This window comes from Eretmochelys imbricata, chromosome 2 (genome assembly GCF_965152235.1).
Source record: "Eretmochelys imbricata isolate rEreImb1 chromosome 2, rEreImb1.hap1, whole genome shotgun sequence".
Lineage (NCBI taxonomy): Eukaryota > Metazoa > Chordata > Testudines > Cheloniidae > Eretmochelys > Eretmochelys imbricata.
This window is the reverse complement of record NC_135573.1, coordinates 84,852,200-84,873,099: the sequence shown is the minus strand read 5'-3', so window position 1 is coordinate 84,873,099 and position 20,900 is coordinate 84,852,200. Positions and strand designations below refer to the sequence as shown.

The following is a 20,900-nucleotide window of genomic DNA, read 5'->3' as shown; positions in this document are numbered from 1 at the left end:
CCATTTAGACACAACTGTAGATATGAGGTGTAATTTATAGTTTATCATATAGGTATCATCCTTTCCAGGATTTCACAGAGTGGCCAGGAGCAATGTATTGTGAGATACAATTTGCTAGAACTCCAAGCAGAAACAATTGACTTGACCACCATTTGTTGGTTAATGTGTGCAGTTTGTAGCAACAGACATGCTAGTGTTTGCCCTGAAGATAGGGATGAGATGTACATCTCTGCCTGCACTTTCTTGAGCACTATGGAGAGATTCTGCCTGGCAACCAAACCTAGAACAATGCTGCTTGTTCCAAGTTTGTGGGAGCCTATAATTTTTTCTCTCCCTTCTGGACTATCGCAAGTGAGGGTGGGATTTAGCACATATTTTGGAATATCAGGAAGTTCCTTCTTGGAATATAAATTATGGTACTGGCATCTCTAAAGTATGTTACCTTCTAGACTCAGGCTTCAGCCTACAGACTACATAAGCCCATAGATGCCTGAATATTTCATGTATTAGCATTAATAGTATAGATTTGGAGATCATGTGTTTCATCCAAAGGTTCCAATAACAAATACCTGGACTTAAGATGTGTCTGACAACTATGGTCAAGTCCTTTCACGCTGCCCATTTATAGCTGGTGTTAACATGGATCTTGGCGACATACAGTCTGAAAACCGGATATCCTTGGATTTCTTGTGGCATGTTCTGATTGAAAGTGGGTAGACAAGCCAAGGATTTAGAAAAGGCTGATGCTTATCTGGGACTTATACCTTTGGAGCGTAATATGAATATGAGGAAAAATGGCTAATAATAAGGTCAATGCTTATTGTTGTATTGTGTAATACTGAAAATATCAGTAAGGAGGACCTGTGTTTTTGGAAAGAGGAAGGCATTTGGTGTTCCAGTTTTAAATTAAATTATTACACTTTTAAAAATAAACCAAAACACTTGTGATGGGGCATGGCCAGATGGCTACAGAAAAGTAGTGGGAGATAGACATATTAGCTCCAGGCTAAACAAATCACTGGTACCAGGATAAGTGAAATGGCAACTGCTCCAGGTCAGTTAAGACACCTGGGGCCAATTAAGAACTTTCCAGAAGGCAGGGAGAATGCTAGGTTGATTGGGACACCTGAAGCCAATCAGGGGCTGGCTGAAACTAGTTAAAAGCTTCCCAGTTAGTCAGGTGGGTATGCATGTCGGAGCTGTGGGAGGAAGTTGCACTGTTGGAGAGACTGAGTAGTACACACCATATCAGGCACAAGGAAGGAGGCCATGAGGTAAGGATGAAGTGGAGCTTGAGGAAGTGAGGGCTGCTGTGGGGGAAGTAGCCCAGGGAATTGTACATGTCATGTTTCTAAAAGGTCAGCTACCATAGCTGATACTATTAGGGTCCCTGGGCTAGAGCCCGGAGTAGAGGGTGGGCCCCTCCTTTGCCCCCAGATTAATCACTGAGACTGGGAGACAACAGAGACTGTGCAAGGAAGGATAACTTCTCCTCACCTCCCTCGCTGGCTTATGATGAAAATGGCTCAGTAGACCGTGACCCTTGTCTCTAGAGAGAGAAGGGTTATGTGGAGGGTCACAGTGAGCCTCTGAGGCTAGCGAAATCCGCCAGGAAATGCGGGACCCACAGAGGCAAGGGCAGAGCTTTGTCACACACTGTACAGCTACCCATGCCTTAAATGTATTCTGACCTTCCAGAAACTTGTCCAAGGTAGAGGGGAATCCATGAATTCGACAACTGTGGCATTCCCTTTTCCTCTGTTTCTCCCCTTGTCTACTTTCCCTTCATTAAATGACAAATTAATTCATTGTGCTTGCTTTTTTCATTATTTTGTAGTGGGGTAGCATGGTATAGTAATAGTACAGGGTCCCATCAGTCACTGAAATTCATACTGCCATATAGTTTGCATACATATAGTTTAAAAAACATTAGCACTCTGAAGTGTTCTACATATCAAAAATTATTCCAGCTAGGGGAACTAGATAACTTCATGGCTCGTTTTAGAATACAGAGCTTTTTGCCCATAGTTCACTGGTTCAAATGGAGTCCAGAGGATTAAAATTCATTAGGATTTGTTAGATGTTCAACGGCCCTTGGTAATAGATGAGGTAGTCTTAGTCTAGGATCTAATAGACAGGTATCCACATCACAAAAAATATCATTACAATTTACATGAGTTGGAACCCTCCTACCTTGATTGACAGTCTTTGCAGACTAGCCATGGACGGGGTTATAGAACTCTAGAAGGCTCAGCTCACAGGAGTGGTGAAATGTGCATTGCTACTAGGTATGCTGGACATTCTCCGTACATAGAGGGATTTAATTTCAAGGCCCATCACTTTGGCACCTTTAATGAACAGTGAGATAAAGTGCATTTTGAAAACTTGCTAATTGAAACATCGTAACTGGTTGCTAAGAAAGCATACGGGAGCTTACATTATTGTAAAATGCCTAGTATTTCTTCTAGTTTTCTGAATGTTTTTTTTCAACAGCTTCCTAGTTTTCTTTTGTGAGTCTAATAATGTGGCTTTTATTTCAGACTAAAAGATTCCAATATAATGATAGAAGATCGATCCTATAAATTGAGTCCCAAAGCAAAGAGGGCAAAGCAGAGTTTATTCTCTGAAGAGAAAGAAAATAAAGCCATTGACTATGTAGTACCAATGTTCACAGGACGGTATGTTTGTTTTCCTTTCTCTTTTTCTTGGTGTCCTTGTTTATTTATCAAATATTCCTTATGATAATAATGAATAATCCATCTCTTTTTTTATCTATCAACCTCAAAATGCGTTTAAAAAGGTGGGTTAGTTTTCCCTACTTTACGTATGGGGAAACACACAGAAGTTAAGTGTCTTGCCCCCGGTCACTGAATGTGTCAGTGAAAAAGCCAGGAAGGAAACTCAGGTATTCTGATTTAATTTTGTGCCCTTGTTATTTGCACTGTGCACACCTTATTTCCTATGAGAAGGAAAGAGAGTTATGGACATTTAGCCATGAAAACTGGGCCTGATTCAAGAATTACTGGGTAAAATTCTATGCAATAGGTCAGACTAGATCATCATAATGGTTTTTCTGGCTTTTCACATCTGTGAATCTGTGGTGAATTTGAAGGGTCATGCACCCCACTTCCTAGCAATCTGGGAAACAAGTTTGTGTACACAATTTTGTTGGCTTTTCTGGTTTAAATTCTAGAGAAAAATCTTTAAATGTCTCTTATTAAGTCAGTGTTAAATATGGCAAAATTGAAAAAACTTGCTCATGTTTTGCCATGGCAGAGGAAAAAATGTTAATGATAAAACTAATTAAGATCTCAAGTCCAACATAATCAACTCTAATGCTCCCAGGTAGGGGTGGTATTTATATCATGTCTGCTATTGACGTGATAAATTTCTGCTGCAACAATGTCCTAAGTAAATCTGAATGTGAACTTTACATAGTAGCCAAAACCAAGGCAAACATGGAGACTTTCCTGGGATATGGCATAATGATTTATTATGAGATAATGACATTCCAGACATAGTCATTTGTTCAGGTTAATTCATACCAGGGCAAGTCATGGAAAATTAACTCGTGATTGGAGATCAGGAGAAAAGCCCATTTGCTGTCAAATTCACACCTCTGTTTATGTCTCCTGTGAAGCTGTGTTTTTCACATGACATTTATGGAGTGTGAGAGACAAGGTAGATGAAGTAATATCTTTTATTGGACCAACTTCTGTTGGTGGAAGGGACAAGCTTTTGAGTTTCACAAGCTCTTCTTCAGGTCTGGAGAAGGAAACTAGAGTGTCCAAGCTAAATACAAGGTGGGACAAATTGTTAAGCATAAGGGGTTCACAAATGTTGTAGGAGGCCACTTAAAATGAAGCAATTCATACTTCTACGGTTGTAGGACATTGGTGGGTCAGTGGGCAGCAGCATGTGTTACAAGTTGTTGCAAAGGGCCATAAAACCAATGTCTCTGTTAAATCTATATTATTGTCCAATGGAGTTATGAATTTAAGTTCCCAGGCTCATCTGTTGAAGGTGTTGTGCAGGTTTCCTTTGAGGATGAGGATTGAGAGGTCAGATGTGGAGTGGTTGCTATGTGAAAAGTGGGTGAAGGTATGGAATTCAGTGGTATCATGGGCTACTGCTGAATTTACACTTGTAAATTGTAGCACTTCTACTGTGTAAATAACCTCATGCTTTTGTGTGGAATTCAGATTTTCATCTCATCAGTGGGACACATTTGCTTTTGCCTTTTTAATACCTTATTTTTGAGATAAGGAATGTCTAGCCCAGAGGTTTTCTTTCTTGTTCTGTCCCCTCTCATCTCTGAATCTACCCTTCCCACTCTTTTTACCCTTCCCACTCCTCCATGCCAGAGATTCACTGCTCTTTAGTTCAACCAAGATACAAAGACATATGCACCCTACATTTTCAAAGCACTACTTTAGAGTTTTAAGTATGTCTCCCATGATGGAAATAGATACATTTAATATTTTATGCACAGTCTGCAATAAATCTCCTTTAAGTCTACTTACAATTTATGGCACTATGTGATTTAGGGCAGGTCTACACTAGAAGTGCTACATCAGTGCAGCTGCACCACTGTAGCATGTCAGGTGAAGACGCTCTAAGCCGCTGGGAGAGTGCTCTCCCATTGGCATAATTACTCCACCTCCACAAGAGGTGGAAACTATGTAGGCAGGAGAGCGTCTCCTTCCAACATAGTGCCGATGTGGACAGCGCTTAAGTTGCTGTAACTTGCGTCACTGAGGGGGTGTCTTTTTCATACCCCTGAGCAATGTTAGTTAGATTGACTTCAGTAGTAGTGTAAACCTGTCCTCAGCTAACTGGGGTGTTTTAAAGCGTGTTGCATTTGCAATTTTCCATTAGCTGCTTCCCCTTCTCTTCAAGACAAACGTGTCTCCTTTTAGGTGTGCCTAACATTTACAAATACAGGATTTATTCCTCCTTTTGGAAGGAAGTGTTGTCCAGCAACTGGATGACATTACTCCTGATTTGCTTTGCTTCACTATTGGATTGTGATTTGGGGCAAGTCACGACCACTCTGTGCTACATTTTACTTGTTTGTAAAATTAGTATAATAGTACCTAACTCAGAAAGGAGTTGTGAAGCTTAATTCATTTCTGTCTGTGCAGCACCTGGAAATCCTAAAATAAAAAGTGCTATAGAATTCCAAAATATTATCATCAGTACAATGATTATGAATTATACTACTATCTATTGTCAACCCTATTTCCTGCACATGACAACTCAAAATGTTGTGAATGCTTTTGGGCCATTTTATTGGCCCACACTGTGATTTTGAATTAGTTTAAGGGTTTTAAAAGGCACATGATGATCATTAAGTGTCCAAGTAGGCATTTTATCATGTGTTTTGTTTTTGTGAATTTGTTGGCATCATATTGATGTCTGTGTGCCAGGATTGTGGAAGTGATATGTTGCATCAGTGTCAAGCATTTATTCTTGTTTGAAGAATAATAGCCCAGACTCATTGAACCATGTGCATGCTATAAATCAGACCTAAATTCTCCTGTGAAACCAATGCACAGTTCCCCATGCACAGATAGTTTGTACAAGGAATAGGTACTTTAAAAGGTCAGCATTCTAGCCATTCTACAGTGCTATTATATTGGCTGTGGTACTGTTTCAATAATGTTTCCATTATAACCCTCTATTTTCAGGGGTTTCAAATTCTGCTGTAAAAATTCACTCACATGAAAAACAAAGACTCAACTCATTATTATTTATTCTTACACACGTACAGAGTCAACATCAGCTTCTGTGGGATTGCAGGGTATAAGTCAATGCAGAATTTGGCCCATGGAGGATAAAATTAGGGAAAACCTGTTGCTGTTCTAGCATATAAAGCACCGAGTGCCAGATCCAACTACCACTGAAGCCAATGAGATAATTTCCACTAAAGTTAATTGAAACAGAATCTGGCTCATAGGCAGGAACTCTGCACCCAACAACACATGTAAGCTGAAAACTTGTGGGTACCATACATCAAGAACTGTTTTCCTGAAGAATTTTAAATATATCATTTTAGGCTTGAACCTGCAGTCTATACCCAGGTAAGTTCCCACTTATGTCAGTGCGATTTTTGACTTTATAAGGAATGTGGAATCAGGCCTTAAATGCTCTGTTGTTTTTGCTGTGATTCACCCTTGCAGGGAACATTGAATCCTGATCTTTGGCCTTGGCAGATAAAGAAAGGAAGAAATTAGTTTCTCTTTTGTTTTAAAATTGAATGATTTATAAGCTGTAGATCTACACACTTGAGGCTCAATCCTGCAAGGTGCTAAGCCCCTGTTTGGAGCTGAGGATGCTTATTATCTCACAGAAGCTGCTCAGCGGCTTGAGGATCAAATCCAAGTTCCATTAACATTTTGGTATCTTAAACATTTGTAGGGCGCTACCAAATTCATGGTCCATTTTGATCAATTTCATGGCCAGAGGGTTTTAAAATTGTCAATTTCACATTTTCATCTGTTTACATCTGACATCTCCTGGTGTTGTAACCATGGGCATCCCAACCCAAAAGGTATCTGGAAATGGGTCTGAGCTCCCCACTCCCAGAGCTGCCATGCAAGGGAAGGACAAGTTCTGTCCCTCCCCAGCCCAGCAGGGATTCACAGCTAGGAGCCACCTGGCTGGGGCACTCCCAGTAGCAGGGGGAGATCGGACCCATCTCCACAAGTCTCCTCCAGCTGCAGGAACCTCCGGTGCTGGGCAGGGAGCTTCTTGCAGCAGGGCGAGGCACTTGGAGGTGGGTCTGATCTCCACACCCCACAGCTGCCATGCAAGGGAAGGACAAGTCCTTTCCCTCCCCAGCCCAGTGGGGACTTGCAGCTAGGAGCCCCCTGGCTGGGGCAATCCCAACAGCAAGGGGGAGATCATATTTCATGCGGAAGGGCTGATTTCACTGTCCGTGACACATTTTTCATGGCTGTGAAATTGGTAGGGCCCTAACCATTTGTAAAGAAAAAGAAAACGAGGTCAGCTTGCCTTTAAAATAAAAATGTCCTTGATTCAGCCAAAGTGAATTTAGATAGCTACATTTATATTTATTGAATTAGGGCAGATCTACATTTAAAAAGCTGCACTGGTACAGCTGCACTTCTGTATTGCTTTAGTGAAGATGCTACTACGTCAATGGGAGAGCTTCTCCTGTCAGCGTAGTTAATCCACCTCCGAGAGAGGCAGTAGCTATATTGACTGGAGAAGCCCACCCATTGACACAGGACTTTCTGCACTGGAGGTTAGATTGGAATAATTGTGTTGCTCAGGGGCATGGATTTTTCACATCCTGAGCGACATAATTATACCAATGTAAGTTCATAGTGTAGACCTGGTCTGAGATATGAGTTTTTAAAACAATTTTTAGAAATCTCCATCACAGTTTCTGTAGCTTCAAATGGTGATTGTGAATGCTGTTGCCACCACTGAGGTAGAGAAGCCATTTTACTGGTACTTCCCAGGAGGTCCTATCTGCCAAAGTAGCTCAAAACACCAAAAGCTGACGTCAGAATTTGAATATACAAGAAAGACAGGAGACAGTCAATGTTGTCATATAAGTTGCCTCAGTACTTTCAGGATTTTATACGTGTGCTTAATGTAACTGTTCATTCCAATGCTGAGTTGCATTGCTTCTCTTTAATGACTCTGACACCAAACTGTAAAGGTGGCAGCTTGGGCCGTTATTTATGGTTTTATTTAGAGGTGGCCCCAAATAATTCCCCAGATTCAAACTCCCTGAACTTCAGGGGTTTCAGTCAGAATTCCTCTTTAATCTAGTCATTAGAAAAAAAAGAGTTAAAAGTAGTTTCAATCACTTCTCTGTCCCTGGTTATCCCTGACAGTTGTTCTTGGTTTACATTTAAGTTTTCTTTTTCAAAATGTTTTCCTCTAACCTGTTGCTGTGTGGAAGGCCCACACAAACAACAGGGACAACTGATTAAGTAACAGTGTATACAGGCGAAACAGTGAAAATGACATTACAAAAGTGCTGTCTAATGCACAACACTAGCAAATTTAGTAAAGAAGGAATTTCTCCCCCCTAATCTCTTTCAGTTATAATAGGTGAAAGGAAGCTCTAGCCGTGTATCCAAACATCAGATTGGGTCCTTTGCTTAGCTTCATGAGTATATAATGATACATATAGTGCGAGACTCAAAAAGCTGGCAGTTTTACCTAAAATTAATGGTTACTGCAGAATCTGCAGTAGAACACCAAGCAAGTTTTAAAGTAAAACCATTTATTTTGCTAAACCAAAAGTTGTGCAGTAGCTGTATTCACCAGAAACACAGTAATGCACCCTTTAATCAGGAAACCCTCCCTGCACACTGAAACAGCTCTGAAGCTCTGACAATTCCAAAGCAAAAAGGCTGCAATAGTGTTCCCACATGTGAATCTGAAGGCAGAATTTGACATGGTGATATTTGTGACCAAAAGCACCCCTGTATTCACACCCTACACATTGTTCTATTAAATCTTTATACAAAATATGCCTTGTGAGGCAATATTTGAAAACTAATAACTCTCTGATCAATAATATCCTGGCAAAATGTATATAGTAACATTATATGTAAAGTTATGATTTCTCCCTCTATGGTGTTACCTGTTCAAAACCAGACAGCCCTGCCTAGGCAAAAATTGTTAACAAGGTCTACCCTAAACAAAGGAATGTGTGTTTACTTTAATTTACATATAAGTAGTAAACAGGGTCATCAAAACAGCAGGGGGAGGAGATAGTAGGGAACAGAACAATTTGCATTTCAGCAAACAGAAGTGGGGAAAAAATGAGTATGGAGCTTCTTTCATTACCGGATTCCTTGTTGCTTTCCTCACTGATTAAATAAACTTTAATTTGAGGGGTAACCTTCAGAAGAATCCACTTCAACGATTCACTGGACTATAAAAGAAAGGGTCAGAGAACCCTAAATTGACTCTTTGACCTCAGAAGACAAAGGCACCAGCACCTTTGGGCCTCTGGGCAAGATCCTGATCAAGGAGAGGGACATTCACCATCTTGCTAGGAGACTGTGGATGAGAAAGGCCATCTTGAACAATGCCTTGAACCAAACCTTGCAAGATTAAGATTTAGATGTTTAGATGTGTGTTTTCACTTTCATTTGCTGGTATCCATTTCTAACTTTAACTCTTATATTTGAATTCACTTAAATCCTATCTTCTTTTGTTAATAAACCTGTTTTATTTTTAATCTGAACCAATCTAGTGCTATGTTTAAACTGAATTGGTTGATAACTCCAGTAAAAGTAGCAAATTGTTGAATATTACCTCCTTAGAGGGGCAACAAACCATAATATCGCTCTGATTTTTCCAGGACAGGGCGGGCTATTTCAGAACACATATTTCTGGGAAAATTCAGGGCTGGGGACAGTGTGCAGTCACCATACCAGTTGTTAACCAAGGCTGGTGGAAATCTGTGGTATTGCAGGCAGGCTCCAGGATCCAAAGCATTGGAGCAGGGCTGTCCAGTACATAGACAGAGCGTGTGCTTGTTGCTGACTGTGGGCATTGCAGGAAGTGAGTTAGGAGCAAGGCATTGTGAGCACTTGGGGTTACAGGGTAAGAGGTGACACAGTGCTTCACTAGTCTGGATTGCACACCCTGAATGTGACAATATTACTAGAGCTGATGTTGATTGTATCCTCCATTGCTGAATGCATAAGGAGGATGCTAAAAAGAGAATAAAGTGTTCATGAAACACTAATAATCTTTTTAAAAACATTTTAAAGAACAAATGACTTTACCGACATTAAAGAATAAAGTGCTCGTTTGATTGCAGAGAGCTTTTTGTAGTGCCTGGGACTGTGCTTTTTCATATAAATCAGAAGTGAGAACTTTGTTATACTGCTGCTGTAATCTCCACTTTGTGGTGTTATTGTAAGTGCCACTGCTACAAATCACTATTTAAAGTGTTATTGTGATCGTTCTGTGGGTATGTCTTACACTGTTCTTTATAGCCATGGAAATGGGAAAGCACAACAGGAAACGTATTAAAATGAAAACCTGCATGACACACTTGTCATAGAGAAATGCACTGAAAATGGTAATGACCTTAGATAGCCTGATATACTCAAGTCATTCAGCTGTACCCTTCTGTGTATCTGTTGTTATATGATATGAAATTGTTTACTAAGAAATGATCCTTAAAGTAGAAATGCATTCTGAAGAGTGTAAGGCCCTTTATTAAATGGAGAGGGCCAAGCTAAAATGAAGTGTTATAAATGAAATGTTTTCTCACCACTTTCCAGTGTGATGGTGCTTTTTTAATTCCTTCAGTCAAGTGTATGTCAGTGGGATTACAGATACAGAAGAGGAAAGAATTAAGGAAAGTGCTGCATACGTTGCCAGAAGGAACCTTTTTGCTACAGGCGAGGGAATTAGTGCAACTAGAGTGGCCACTTCATCCTCTATGGAAGAGCAGCATGAAAAGAAGTCAAGGAAAGTAGCGATACGAGAGTCAGCTGAACGTCTGGCCCTGAAGAAAACGGTAATAAAACACAAATGAATCCATGGAGTGTAAGAACTTTGGGCCTGGGATTGTCTTTTTTCATTTTTTGTTTGTACAGTGTCTGGCATAATGGGGCATGTCATGGCTGTCTAGCCAGCACCCAGCTCCCACTCTGCATGCTTACATCATGCCAGGGGCAGACAACAGTCGATGGAGAAGCAGCCTCTTAGTCCCACCCCTAAATCCTTCCAAGTGTCATGCAACTTTCCAACAGTTGAGCCTTTCACCAAGGTTCCCCCCAGCCCTGGGACCTGGCCCTGCCCACAGACCAGCGTCCCCCTGTGCTGGGACCTGGCCCTGCCCACAGACCAGCGTCCCCCAGTGCTGGGACCTGGCCCTGCCCACAGACCAGACCTACCTCCCGTGGCACCTGACCCCACCCACAAATGGCTGATTTTTTTGTGCCTTGGAGGCGTCATCCCTAGTAGTTTTAGAAAACCATCTTGAAGCTGAAGAATATTGTCTGCCTGTCTAAGTAAGAAGGATATATTAACTATAATAATCTGGATTTTAAAATAAAAATAGCATTCTGCATATTGCCTAGAAAAAGCCCTAAAACTTTCTTGGGGTGTGGAGCAGTAGTATATGTAAATGGTGAATTTTCTTATGAAATATTTCTCTTCTAGTTAGAAGAGACTGAGGAATTTCACAGAAAGCTGAATGAAGATAAACTTTTACACGCTCCTGAGTTTGTTATCAAGCCTCGTTCCCATACCGTCTGGGAGAAACAGAATGTCAAATTACACTGTACTCTGACTGGCTGGCCAGAACCCCGTCTTACATGGTAGGCTTGTATCTTCATCAGCAATACTGTTCTTGATTGCAAATATGCATTCTGAATTTGTAAATTCTCAGGAAATCTATGTGGCTGAGACTGAGGAAAGCGCAATGTAACTATGTGATCAATGCAGAGCGGTGGTGAAAAAAGCAAAGGCATTCATGAGACGCAGGAGAGAATGCCATACACCTTTATTCACAATGAGTTGTTCCTTACTCCATGAGTGATCCCACTGATTTTAATACTTAGCAAATTTTATATTCAGCTGAGAGAGCTCATAATGAACATACTCTGAGACTCCCCAAAAGTCTTCCAACAAAACAAGGGAAAAACGGATTTGACATTTTTTATATTTCTAAGATAAAAAATAAGCAGAGGCCATCCTCCCAGCCCCCCCTTCCCTTTAAAAAAACACACTTTTCAGGCCACCTTTATAATGAAAGAAGCATAAAGGTTACAAACAAGCTCAATTTAATAAACAAATCCTTTGCAGGTCATCTTTAAGGTGCAAAACTGCTGTTTTTATAAAAAGCCCCTACTAACAAAAAGAAAAAAAAAACAAGAAGAAAAAAATGGAAATAAAATCATCGCCATCTCAAAGGGAATGTATTTCTTTGAGGCATCAGAGAGTCTTTATTGTCTCTGGAGCATTAACGGCTGCTGTGGTTAAAAGCAGCTGCTTAGAGGCTGATTCAGTTACAGTTTCTCTCCATGCGAGGACTCAAGCATGTTCATGCAGGTCACATCATAATTATTTAAGTTATATGCTATAAATTTAGGGCCTGACGCAAAGTCCATTAAACTCAGTGAGAATCTTTCCTTTCACTTCAGTGGGCTTTGGATCAAGGCCTTAGTCTAAGGGCTTGTCTCCACTTACCAGGGATCGATGCTGCGGCGATCGATCCATCAGGGGTCAATTTAGGGGGTTTAGGGAAGACCCGCTAAATCAACTGTCAATTGCTCTTCCATCGACTCCAGTACTCCACAAGAACAAGAAGCATAAGGTAAGTCGACAGAAGAGTTTCTCCCGTTGACCCACTACGGTGTAGACACCGCAATAAGTCGACCTAAGGTATGTCGACTCCAGCTATGTTATTCACGTAGTTGGAGTTGCATAACTTAGGTCAACTTAACCCTGTAGTGTGGACCTGCCCTACGAGGTCCCAAAATATTCTCTTACAGATGGGTGGGGCATAGATGAAAGTCTAAGCCTCTTGGATTGTCTTTCCTGACTGGAATTTAATTTATGCTTAATTAGTGCTGAGCTGTGGAGCCTTTCTGTCTCATCACCTATTGAGGTGATTTTTTTTAATCTGGCCTGGGCTATACAGAAATACAATCAAGTTATTGAAACAATTAGATGGGGACTTACTGGTGTTTTTTCAGACTTTAAGTGGAATTTGATACTTGCTTTTATCTTATACGATACTTTGAGACTGTGTCTATCAAGCCATAAATGTTTACAACTCAGAGCTGACAGAAAATTAATTTATGTCCAGTACTAAGCATTAAAGATATCAGTGAACTAGAACTGAAACTGTATTTGTGGAGGCGTTAGAAAAACTGCTCTCAGATCAGTATTTTAAATATTTAAAACATTTTTGGGTTTGCTGCCTGAATTATTTAGCATCCTACAGGAACTCTGCTATATTTGTCATTTTACTTACTATCTATATCTCCTTAGCATTGTGCTTTTAGACAAATAGCTCATTACCAAAAACTTACCTATGGGCCTGATCCAAAGTCCACTGAAGTTAATGGGAGCCTTTCCACTGAATTCAGATCAAGTGCTCTGTGGACAAATTGTTTCAATTGTGTACAAATTTTATATTTTAGATACATTTATTCTAGAGATAATCTAAAACCAGTATGTCAGATCTGACCCCTTTCTAACATAGGAAAACATCCAGTTTTGGATCAAAATTTGTAGCTGGAGCCTAGCCCTAGAAGATGGATCCAAACCAAAACACCAGTTTTGAACCCTTTTTAACTTCAGCTCAGATCCATCTTTAATTTATTCCAAAAGATTGACATATTTATTTAGGGCTAAATGAAGCTTTCAGATATATGCCCTTGCCTCTCATTGAAGTCAATGAGTGTATCCCACATGCATGCAAGGACAAACTGGCTCTTGAATTAAATTTAAACGGCAATAAATTTGGGTGATGGAATTTAATACATTATTTTACTTCAAAAAGTCTGTATTTGGCCCTTGGTTCCCAATGGAAAGAATGAATTCAGAGCCCTTACAGCAGGTGGTTTCGCTCAGACATAAGAAGAGCATTGAACTGTATGTGATAGCATTCATTCAGCATTTGTTAACCAAATATCATTCACATATTCCAAGACGTCATTCATTATATGAACAATGAAGAATTTTGAATGACGTGGGTGACAAATTGAAAATCTTCAGGGGCTTTCATTCTAGAAATCCTTACAGTGTGATGCAGGTTCATTAACTGATGCAGTTTTATTGGCTCCATTGGAAAGAAGATATGGAAAACCAAGGATATTTGGGACTTGCAGTAGAAAGTAAAAGTTATTAGTGCATAATGTAGTGGGCTGGTTGAGATCCAACATTTGCTAATGATGTGGCTGTTTTGGAATTATTTGACTTTCCAGAAATAACAAGTGGTCCTTCAAAAGTGTGACGCAGACAAATATAAACCTGCCAAAAATGTAATCATTTATTTTTCACTGACATGATTATGAAAAGAAAAGGAGTGCAAGGATTCTAAAAACTGGTATAACTCATTTAGGGTTTGATCCTGCATAGTGCTGAGCACTGAATGACCTCAATTTCTACAAACTTCAGTGGGTGCTCAGAACCCTGCCACAGTGTCTGGTAGCTTGCTGGGTCAAGTCCCTCATTTCATGTGTTACTATCGGGAGAGCCAGTGCATGTGGTCAGAGATGCACATCCCCATGCAATTGTAAGTGGGGGAATAGTCCCGCTACTGTGGGGAACTTTCCTGGCTTCTGCACTACCCCGGTGAAGTGGGCTAGCGAAAGGATCTGAGTCCTCACTCCCACTTCCTTTACCCAGTGGCCTCCCTGCCCTTGAGGACTCCCCTTCCACTCTCCTGTCTGGCAGGGTCCTCCTAACCTCAACAAGGCTGGGCCCAGGATTCCTGGGGGGCTCGACCCCCAATCCTGCTGTGGTCACCTAGGACAGGGGCTAGGGTCTCCCCACTCCGGGGTACTCTCTCTGCACTGGGCACTTCTCTGACCATTACATACAATTTAAAGCAAAGCAAGTTATTTAATCAACAATTAATTTTAAAAAGAATAAGGAAAAATGGGAAAGGTTAAAGGAAACACATCACCCCGCTCTGTGGCAGGCAACATCACAAACAGTGTCTCTGGAATGTCAGGGCAGTTCACAGTCTCTTCCTTGTAAGTCCCAGGCCTTCTTCTCAGGCCCTGGCTGTGCTGCAGGGATGCTGTGGGTTGGACACTTGCTCTGGTGGTGGCCACCAGCTCTCAGGCTCTAAGTGGTAGGACTTTTCTTCCCAATGTCGCCCCCGCCCTGCCAGGGTTACGATCCAAGCCTGGCCTGCAGAGCCTCTTGGCTGAGGCATCTCCCTGTGCTGGGCCTGTTGCCCAGGGTCCCCCTCGCTCTCCCCAGCTGCTCACCGCACCCAGCTCCACCACTTGGTCTCAGCACAGCTGCTGCTCTGCCTCCAGCTCCCTGGGCTGCTTCTTTGGCCCCTCTGCCTCTGGTTGCTACAGCTCTGCTCCCAGGACAGGTCTGCTCTGCAGGCTGCTTCTGTGACTCTGCTCCCAGCACTGACCTGCTTCCTGGGCTGCTTTTCTGGTGCCTCTGGCTCTGGTTGCTGCAGCTTTGCTCCCAGAGCAAGTCTGCTCTCTCTGGGCCGTGCCTTTAGCTTTGGAGCTGCAGCTCTGCTCCCAGGACAGGGTCTGCTCTCTCTGGGCTGCTTTTCTGGTCCCTTTGGATCTGGCACAGCTCTGATACCCAGCTTAGCCTCTGCTTTCTCCTTAGCTCATCTCCATTCTGCCTGACCCAGGCAAATCCAGCTCACACGGAGGACGGGACCTCCCTGGCCTCTTGACTCCCTGATTAGCCTGCCCGCTCTGTCATTCAGGCTGACCTGGAGCACTGGCCTCTCCCCATTGTTCCTGGGAGCTGTCAGTCTATATTGTGGAAGGGTCCTGATTCCCCATTGACCCTTCCCCCTTTTTAGTACTGGGAGCTGGCAACTAAAACACCCCCACTGAATGTTAGTAAGGGGGCAACAGTCCCCTTCCACAATATAGTTGGGAAGCACCACTAGCTAGTTCAGGGAAGAAGTGGTGGCAGGTGGATCCACTGTTATGTAGATCTTCTGATCATTGTTCCCTGTAAGACAGGATACTAGAATAGCAGGGCAACAGTGCCCATCAAACAACTCTGGTATTGCACACAATCTGAGAGATAGGACTCCTTCACCCCCGATCCCTGTGGAATGCCCTTTGCACCAAACCCATCTCCTTAGACTTTGCACTGAGAGGAAGATCAGACTGAAAATTAATGGGACTTGTGATGGTAACTCACTTAAGCATTTTTGAAAACCCCACACTTACCCTTTGTCCATAAGTTTGCTGGTGTGGGTAATGTCTGTTATTCCCAACAGTAGGAAGACTTGAAAGGCAACTTTCAATATAAGGGTTGATTAGCAGAGATAGCTTTGGCTTGATCTGTTTCAAAAGTGATTTAAAAACATTATTATACTGGTTTCCCAAATGAAATAAGCTATACTGGAAGAAGGGCTTTTTTGTGGGTATAACCGAGTCTACCTGGGGGTTAATACCAGCATAGATTGGTAACATAAGTTTTAAGTGTGGTCTAGGCTTTAGACTGAATATATGGTGATGTAGGGAGCCACAGAGTTGTTATTGTCATTGATATATAGAGGTCTGAAATATCTCACTTGTGGCTCTGCTATTCATTAATAATATGGTATAGATTGTAACCAATACCAAGCATTTGCCCTTTTATTGTAAATGATTTACACTTCAGATTACTATATTCTATTTTTTTGTTCCATAGGTACAAGAACAATGTGCCCATCAATGTGCATACTCACCCTGGCAAGTATATCATTGAAAGTCGATATGGGATGCACTCACTGGAGATTAACAAGTAAGGGAGTACCAGATAATTAAATGATTTCAGTAAAAATGTTACTGTTGATTTACCACTGCTGTGTGTGTGTGTGTCTCTTGGGAGTCGAGGGATAAGAGCCACCAAATTGGTACAGTTGAGCAGAATAGTGTCTCCTAAAAATGCAAGAAGCTCTGGTTTTCATCTATCAAGGATAAGCAGTCTTCCTAAAAAGAAAAGGAGTACTTGTGGCACCTTAGAGACTAACCAATTTATTTGAGCATGAGCTTTCGTGAGCTACAGCTCACTTCATCGGATGCAGTTGATAGATTTCCACTCCATATGGCTAAATGCAGTGCCTTGCATAATGACAGGTTTCAGAAGTGAGGTGTAGCTCACGAAAGCTCATGCTCAAATAAATTGGTTAGTCTCTAAGGTGCCACAAGTACTCCTTTTCTTTTTGCGAATACAGACTAACACGGCTGTTACTCTGAAGTCTTCCTAAGTGAATTATAGCTGGATTGTAGTTCAATTTATAGTTGAGTCATAAATACTTGGGCTACTTTTGATAACCTCTGCCACCTTCTTTTCCTCCCATTTACAGTATAAACATGATAAATAATATTGTGCAGGCTTACAGCTGTGACAAGTACAATATTTGATGATTTATTTAGCTCTATTTTCAAATACAAATCTTGGGCGTTAGTCTTACAGAAACAAACAGCATTGGGTGCCACACACACACACAGACATAAGAAGGGTTTTAGCAATATTCCTCATCCAAATAGGAAATTTTTTGCCATTGCCTGTATTCAAGAAAAATTGAAACATGGAGACCTCTTTGTAATGTGAGCTCCTTGAGTGATCAGTTCTGCCTTCAGCATTCAAGTGCCTACTTTAGGTGCCTAAGTGCTGATTAGAGCATACAGATGTGAGATTTGGACATCCTAGTAAGATTCTCACATTTAAAATGGAGTTTACAGAGTTCACCAAACAGTTCTCATAGGTCCCACATTAGATCTCTCTGCAGGATATAATAACATGGACAACATCCCTGGGATAATAATAAGTACCTTTGTTTTTTTTTCTACTCATTGATTCTCATCCTGAACTTCAAAGAGACATTTTAAAATAATTATTCCTCCAGTAGTTAGGATTTGAGTCCTAGAGAAACTTAATATTTACTAACAATACCAGTTAGAAATACTTATGTCTTCAACATTATGTTCCCAATGGTTTTAACCTGTTCATATATTTAATTCAGCTTTATTTCTTATTTTTTGTGCTAGCTTATTTGAATCTTAAACAATTGTTTGAACATCTAGACAAGGTTTTTTATTTGTTTATCTTTACTTTCCATATCCACATAATGGAGAAAAGTATTAGTATGTTAATTAAAGAAACACGCACACACTCCTTGCACATCGTACTAGGTGAAATTCAGAGAATTTGCTCAAATGAATAAAAGTGAACCTTCCCTGGGCTCTTTGGCATCTGTACAACATCTGGGAAGATGCTGAGCTCCTCCCAATGAAAGCTGAAAGTATTTAGCACGTCACAGTATCAAACCATTTGTAAGGAATACTGGATCTGATTCTTCTCTGAATCAGTTTGGTTAAATGGTGTTGTATTGATGTAAAAACTAGTGAGGGGAGAATCAAGCACCTTCTTCACAATAATGTAGGGTCTGATCTTGTTTCCATTGAAGTCAATGGGAGTTCATGAGTATGGACTAAGTAAAAGTGGACAGGAAGGGGAATAAGTAGCTCAGCATTTGGCCCAGGGTGAGTATGGACTGAGTGAGTACTAACCAAATACTAGGTAAGGACCTCAGGATTGCATCCCAAAACTTTTCAGAGTACAATTTAGTAGATTCTTTACTGAGATGCTTTGACTGGCAAAACAAAATTGTGCTTAACTGTAGTGAAGTTCTACTGTGAAGAAAAATGTCAGCAAGGTACAGTTTTAGTTAGGAAATTTAATTAGGAGCCTGCGGAAAGGTTTAAAGAATTAAGAAACAAAGAAACCCTATAAAGACCACTTTTCTTTCTTTCACTGCCTCAGACCCTTCAATAACCACTCAGTCTCTTCCCTGTCCCCACCATTCAGTTAATTCCCTGAATCCTTTTAAATTCCCTGCTGCTCTCCAATCGCTCTGGAAGAGTTTCTGCTGGCCTCTGGCCTCTACTGAATTCTACTTTGTGCTCTCTGGACTAAGTGCTCCAGAGAGTTTGACATTTGAATTCAGCACAGACAAGGACAAAACAGATGGAATATGATAGGTGTTCGGACATGATCAGTAAAGTTGTGTGAAGGGTGAACTGGGGAACTAATTGGATGTTTGCATGGATGGAATAGGTGCTACTGAAGGGTTTGAAGAAGGGAAAGAGGAATGGGGATCTAATGAGAAGTTATAGGTAAGACTCTGTGTTTGTCACAGAGGTCACAGAAGTCATGGATTCTGTGACTTCTGCAGACGCCCATGTGGATGGCCCAGGAGAGGCCTGAGCAGTTCGGGCAGCCCCTGGGCCAGTTTCACTGGCTGCTGCTGGGGCAGTCTCGGGGCCCCCGCAGCAGTAGGAGTTTGGGTGTGTGGGGGGGACTCAGAGCTGGGGGTTGGGGTGCAGGACAGTGCTTACCTGGGAGGGAGGGGCCTCCCCGGAAGGGCCACAGGAACTTTGCTCACTCAGCTCCTAGCTCCACATGCTGCCTCCGCCCGCAGGCACCGCCCCTGCAGCTCACATTGGCAGTGGTTCCCAGCCAATGGGAGCGGCAGAACTGGGACTTGGGGCGGAGCAGAGGCAGCACATGGAGCTAGGAGCTGGAGGTCGCTGCTTCTCAGGAGGTAGGTAGGAAGCCTGCTGCAGCTCCACCAACACCCCCCCCTCCAGCATCTGCGGGGTCTCCGGGCCACCTCCCCTAGCACCTGTGGTGCCCCCCAAACAGCCCCCCCACCCCAAATTTTAGTACAGAGTATATAGTAAAAATCATGGTCAGGTCACGGGCCGTGAATTTCTGTTTACTGCCCAGGACCTCTCCATTACTTTTACTAAAAATATCCATGACTAAAACGTAGCCTTAGTTATAGGTAAGAAAGCACAGCCATGTTGGTTGCTGAAGAGAATGAAGGAGGGAGATAAGCAAGTCATACAAGTGAATCCAAGCATAATGAACATTCAAGTTCAAGTCATTATGGAGGATGGGTAAAGGTTCAAGCAAATTTTACTTTTAAGACCAATTCACTTCTTCTAGTTAATGAGTAAAGGAGGCTTGTGCTTTCAAAAAATCTCATAAGGACCCATCCTGCACTCCTCACTCATGGCCTGCTTCAAAATCCATTTAAATCAATGACCTTCTAAGTTTAATCGGGTGTAATTTATATTGACTTCAATTGGAATTTTACCTGAGTAAGGTTTAGGTCCCTTGTTAACTGAATCAGAGAGAAAAGCATTTAAATCAACACTGAGTAACCATTTGCTATATTACGTTGTGAAAATAATGTTTAGAAAATGATGTTTTGATATCAGACATAGATCCTAGAAATGTCAAAGAGTACTAGGTGCCCTGCCTAATCATTTGCATCATTTCAGATGTGATTTTGAAGACACCGCTCAGTATCGAGCTTCTGCCATGAATGTTAAAGGAGAACTTTCAGCTTATGCTTCCCTTGTGGTAAAGAGTAGGTTTGCAGGACATATTTCCTTTGATTTTTCTTTGAGGGGGCACATTAAAAATTCTGTTTACATGGCTCAAAGTGCTGATTACTTCTAGACAATTGGTGACTAGAGTTGTTCTCTTTTTTATAGGATATAAGGGAGAGTTTGATGAAAGTTATTTTCATGCTGGAACTGTTACCATGCCCCTCAGCTGTAAGTTCAAAAAATGTGTTTGCCTGACCTAATCCTTTTAAAATTGTGACATTGTGACAAAACAACCGAGGAGATTATTTGGTGACACTGTTTAGAAACAAAATGGGTCTGATTTTCAGAAGCTCTGAGCAGCTGCAACTTCAGTTGAAGTTAGTGAGAGCAGCAGATGCTCAGCACCTCTGAAAATCAGACCTTGTATGATATAAACTGGTTATCTCTTGGTGTCCACAGCAATTTTTGTTTATTTTACAACTGTCTACTCTGCTTATCAGTTGGAATAGTGAGATAGATACTGATACATACTTTGTATTTATACCTTTGGCATTACACTTAGATCTGGAATATAAACGATCAAAGATGTGGAAGCCTCATCCTTTGAAATCTGTAAGACTAGACTGGATAAAACATTAGAGGACAGTCTTGCATTGGCTTCATGGGAGGGACTGATGACTTGATAGCTTTTGTTCATCTCTAACTTCTGTGATTTCATGATTTCAGGAGGACAAGTAATAGAGATCAAATAGTCAGAACCCGAAGTTAAGTATTCTAGGTATAAGTAATCAGTGGGCCAGATCCTCAGCTGGTATCCAACTAGCTCTA

The 20,900-nt window shown here is 41.5% G+C and overlaps 1 protein-coding gene across 1 annotated transcript in view; it reads left to right on the top strand.

Annotated features, from left to right (window-relative positions):
• Positions 1–20,900, top strand: part of MYOM1 (myomesin 1) — a 105,139-nt gene that overhangs the window by 14,653 nt on the left and 69,586 nt on the right. Inside the window, exons 3-8 of the mRNA XM_077810409.1 lie at positions 2,541–2,678; positions 10,318–10,528; positions 11,176–11,333; positions 16,378–16,470; positions 20,022–20,110; positions 20,238–20,300. Coding sequence (XP_077666535.1) covers positions 2,541–2,678; positions 10,318–10,528; positions 11,176–11,333; positions 16,378–16,470; positions 20,022–20,110; positions 20,238–20,300 — 752 coding nt within the window. The remainder of the gene's footprint in view (positions 1–2,540; positions 2,679–10,317; positions 10,529–11,175; positions 11,334–16,377; positions 16,471–20,021; positions 20,111–20,237; positions 20,301–20,900) is intronic.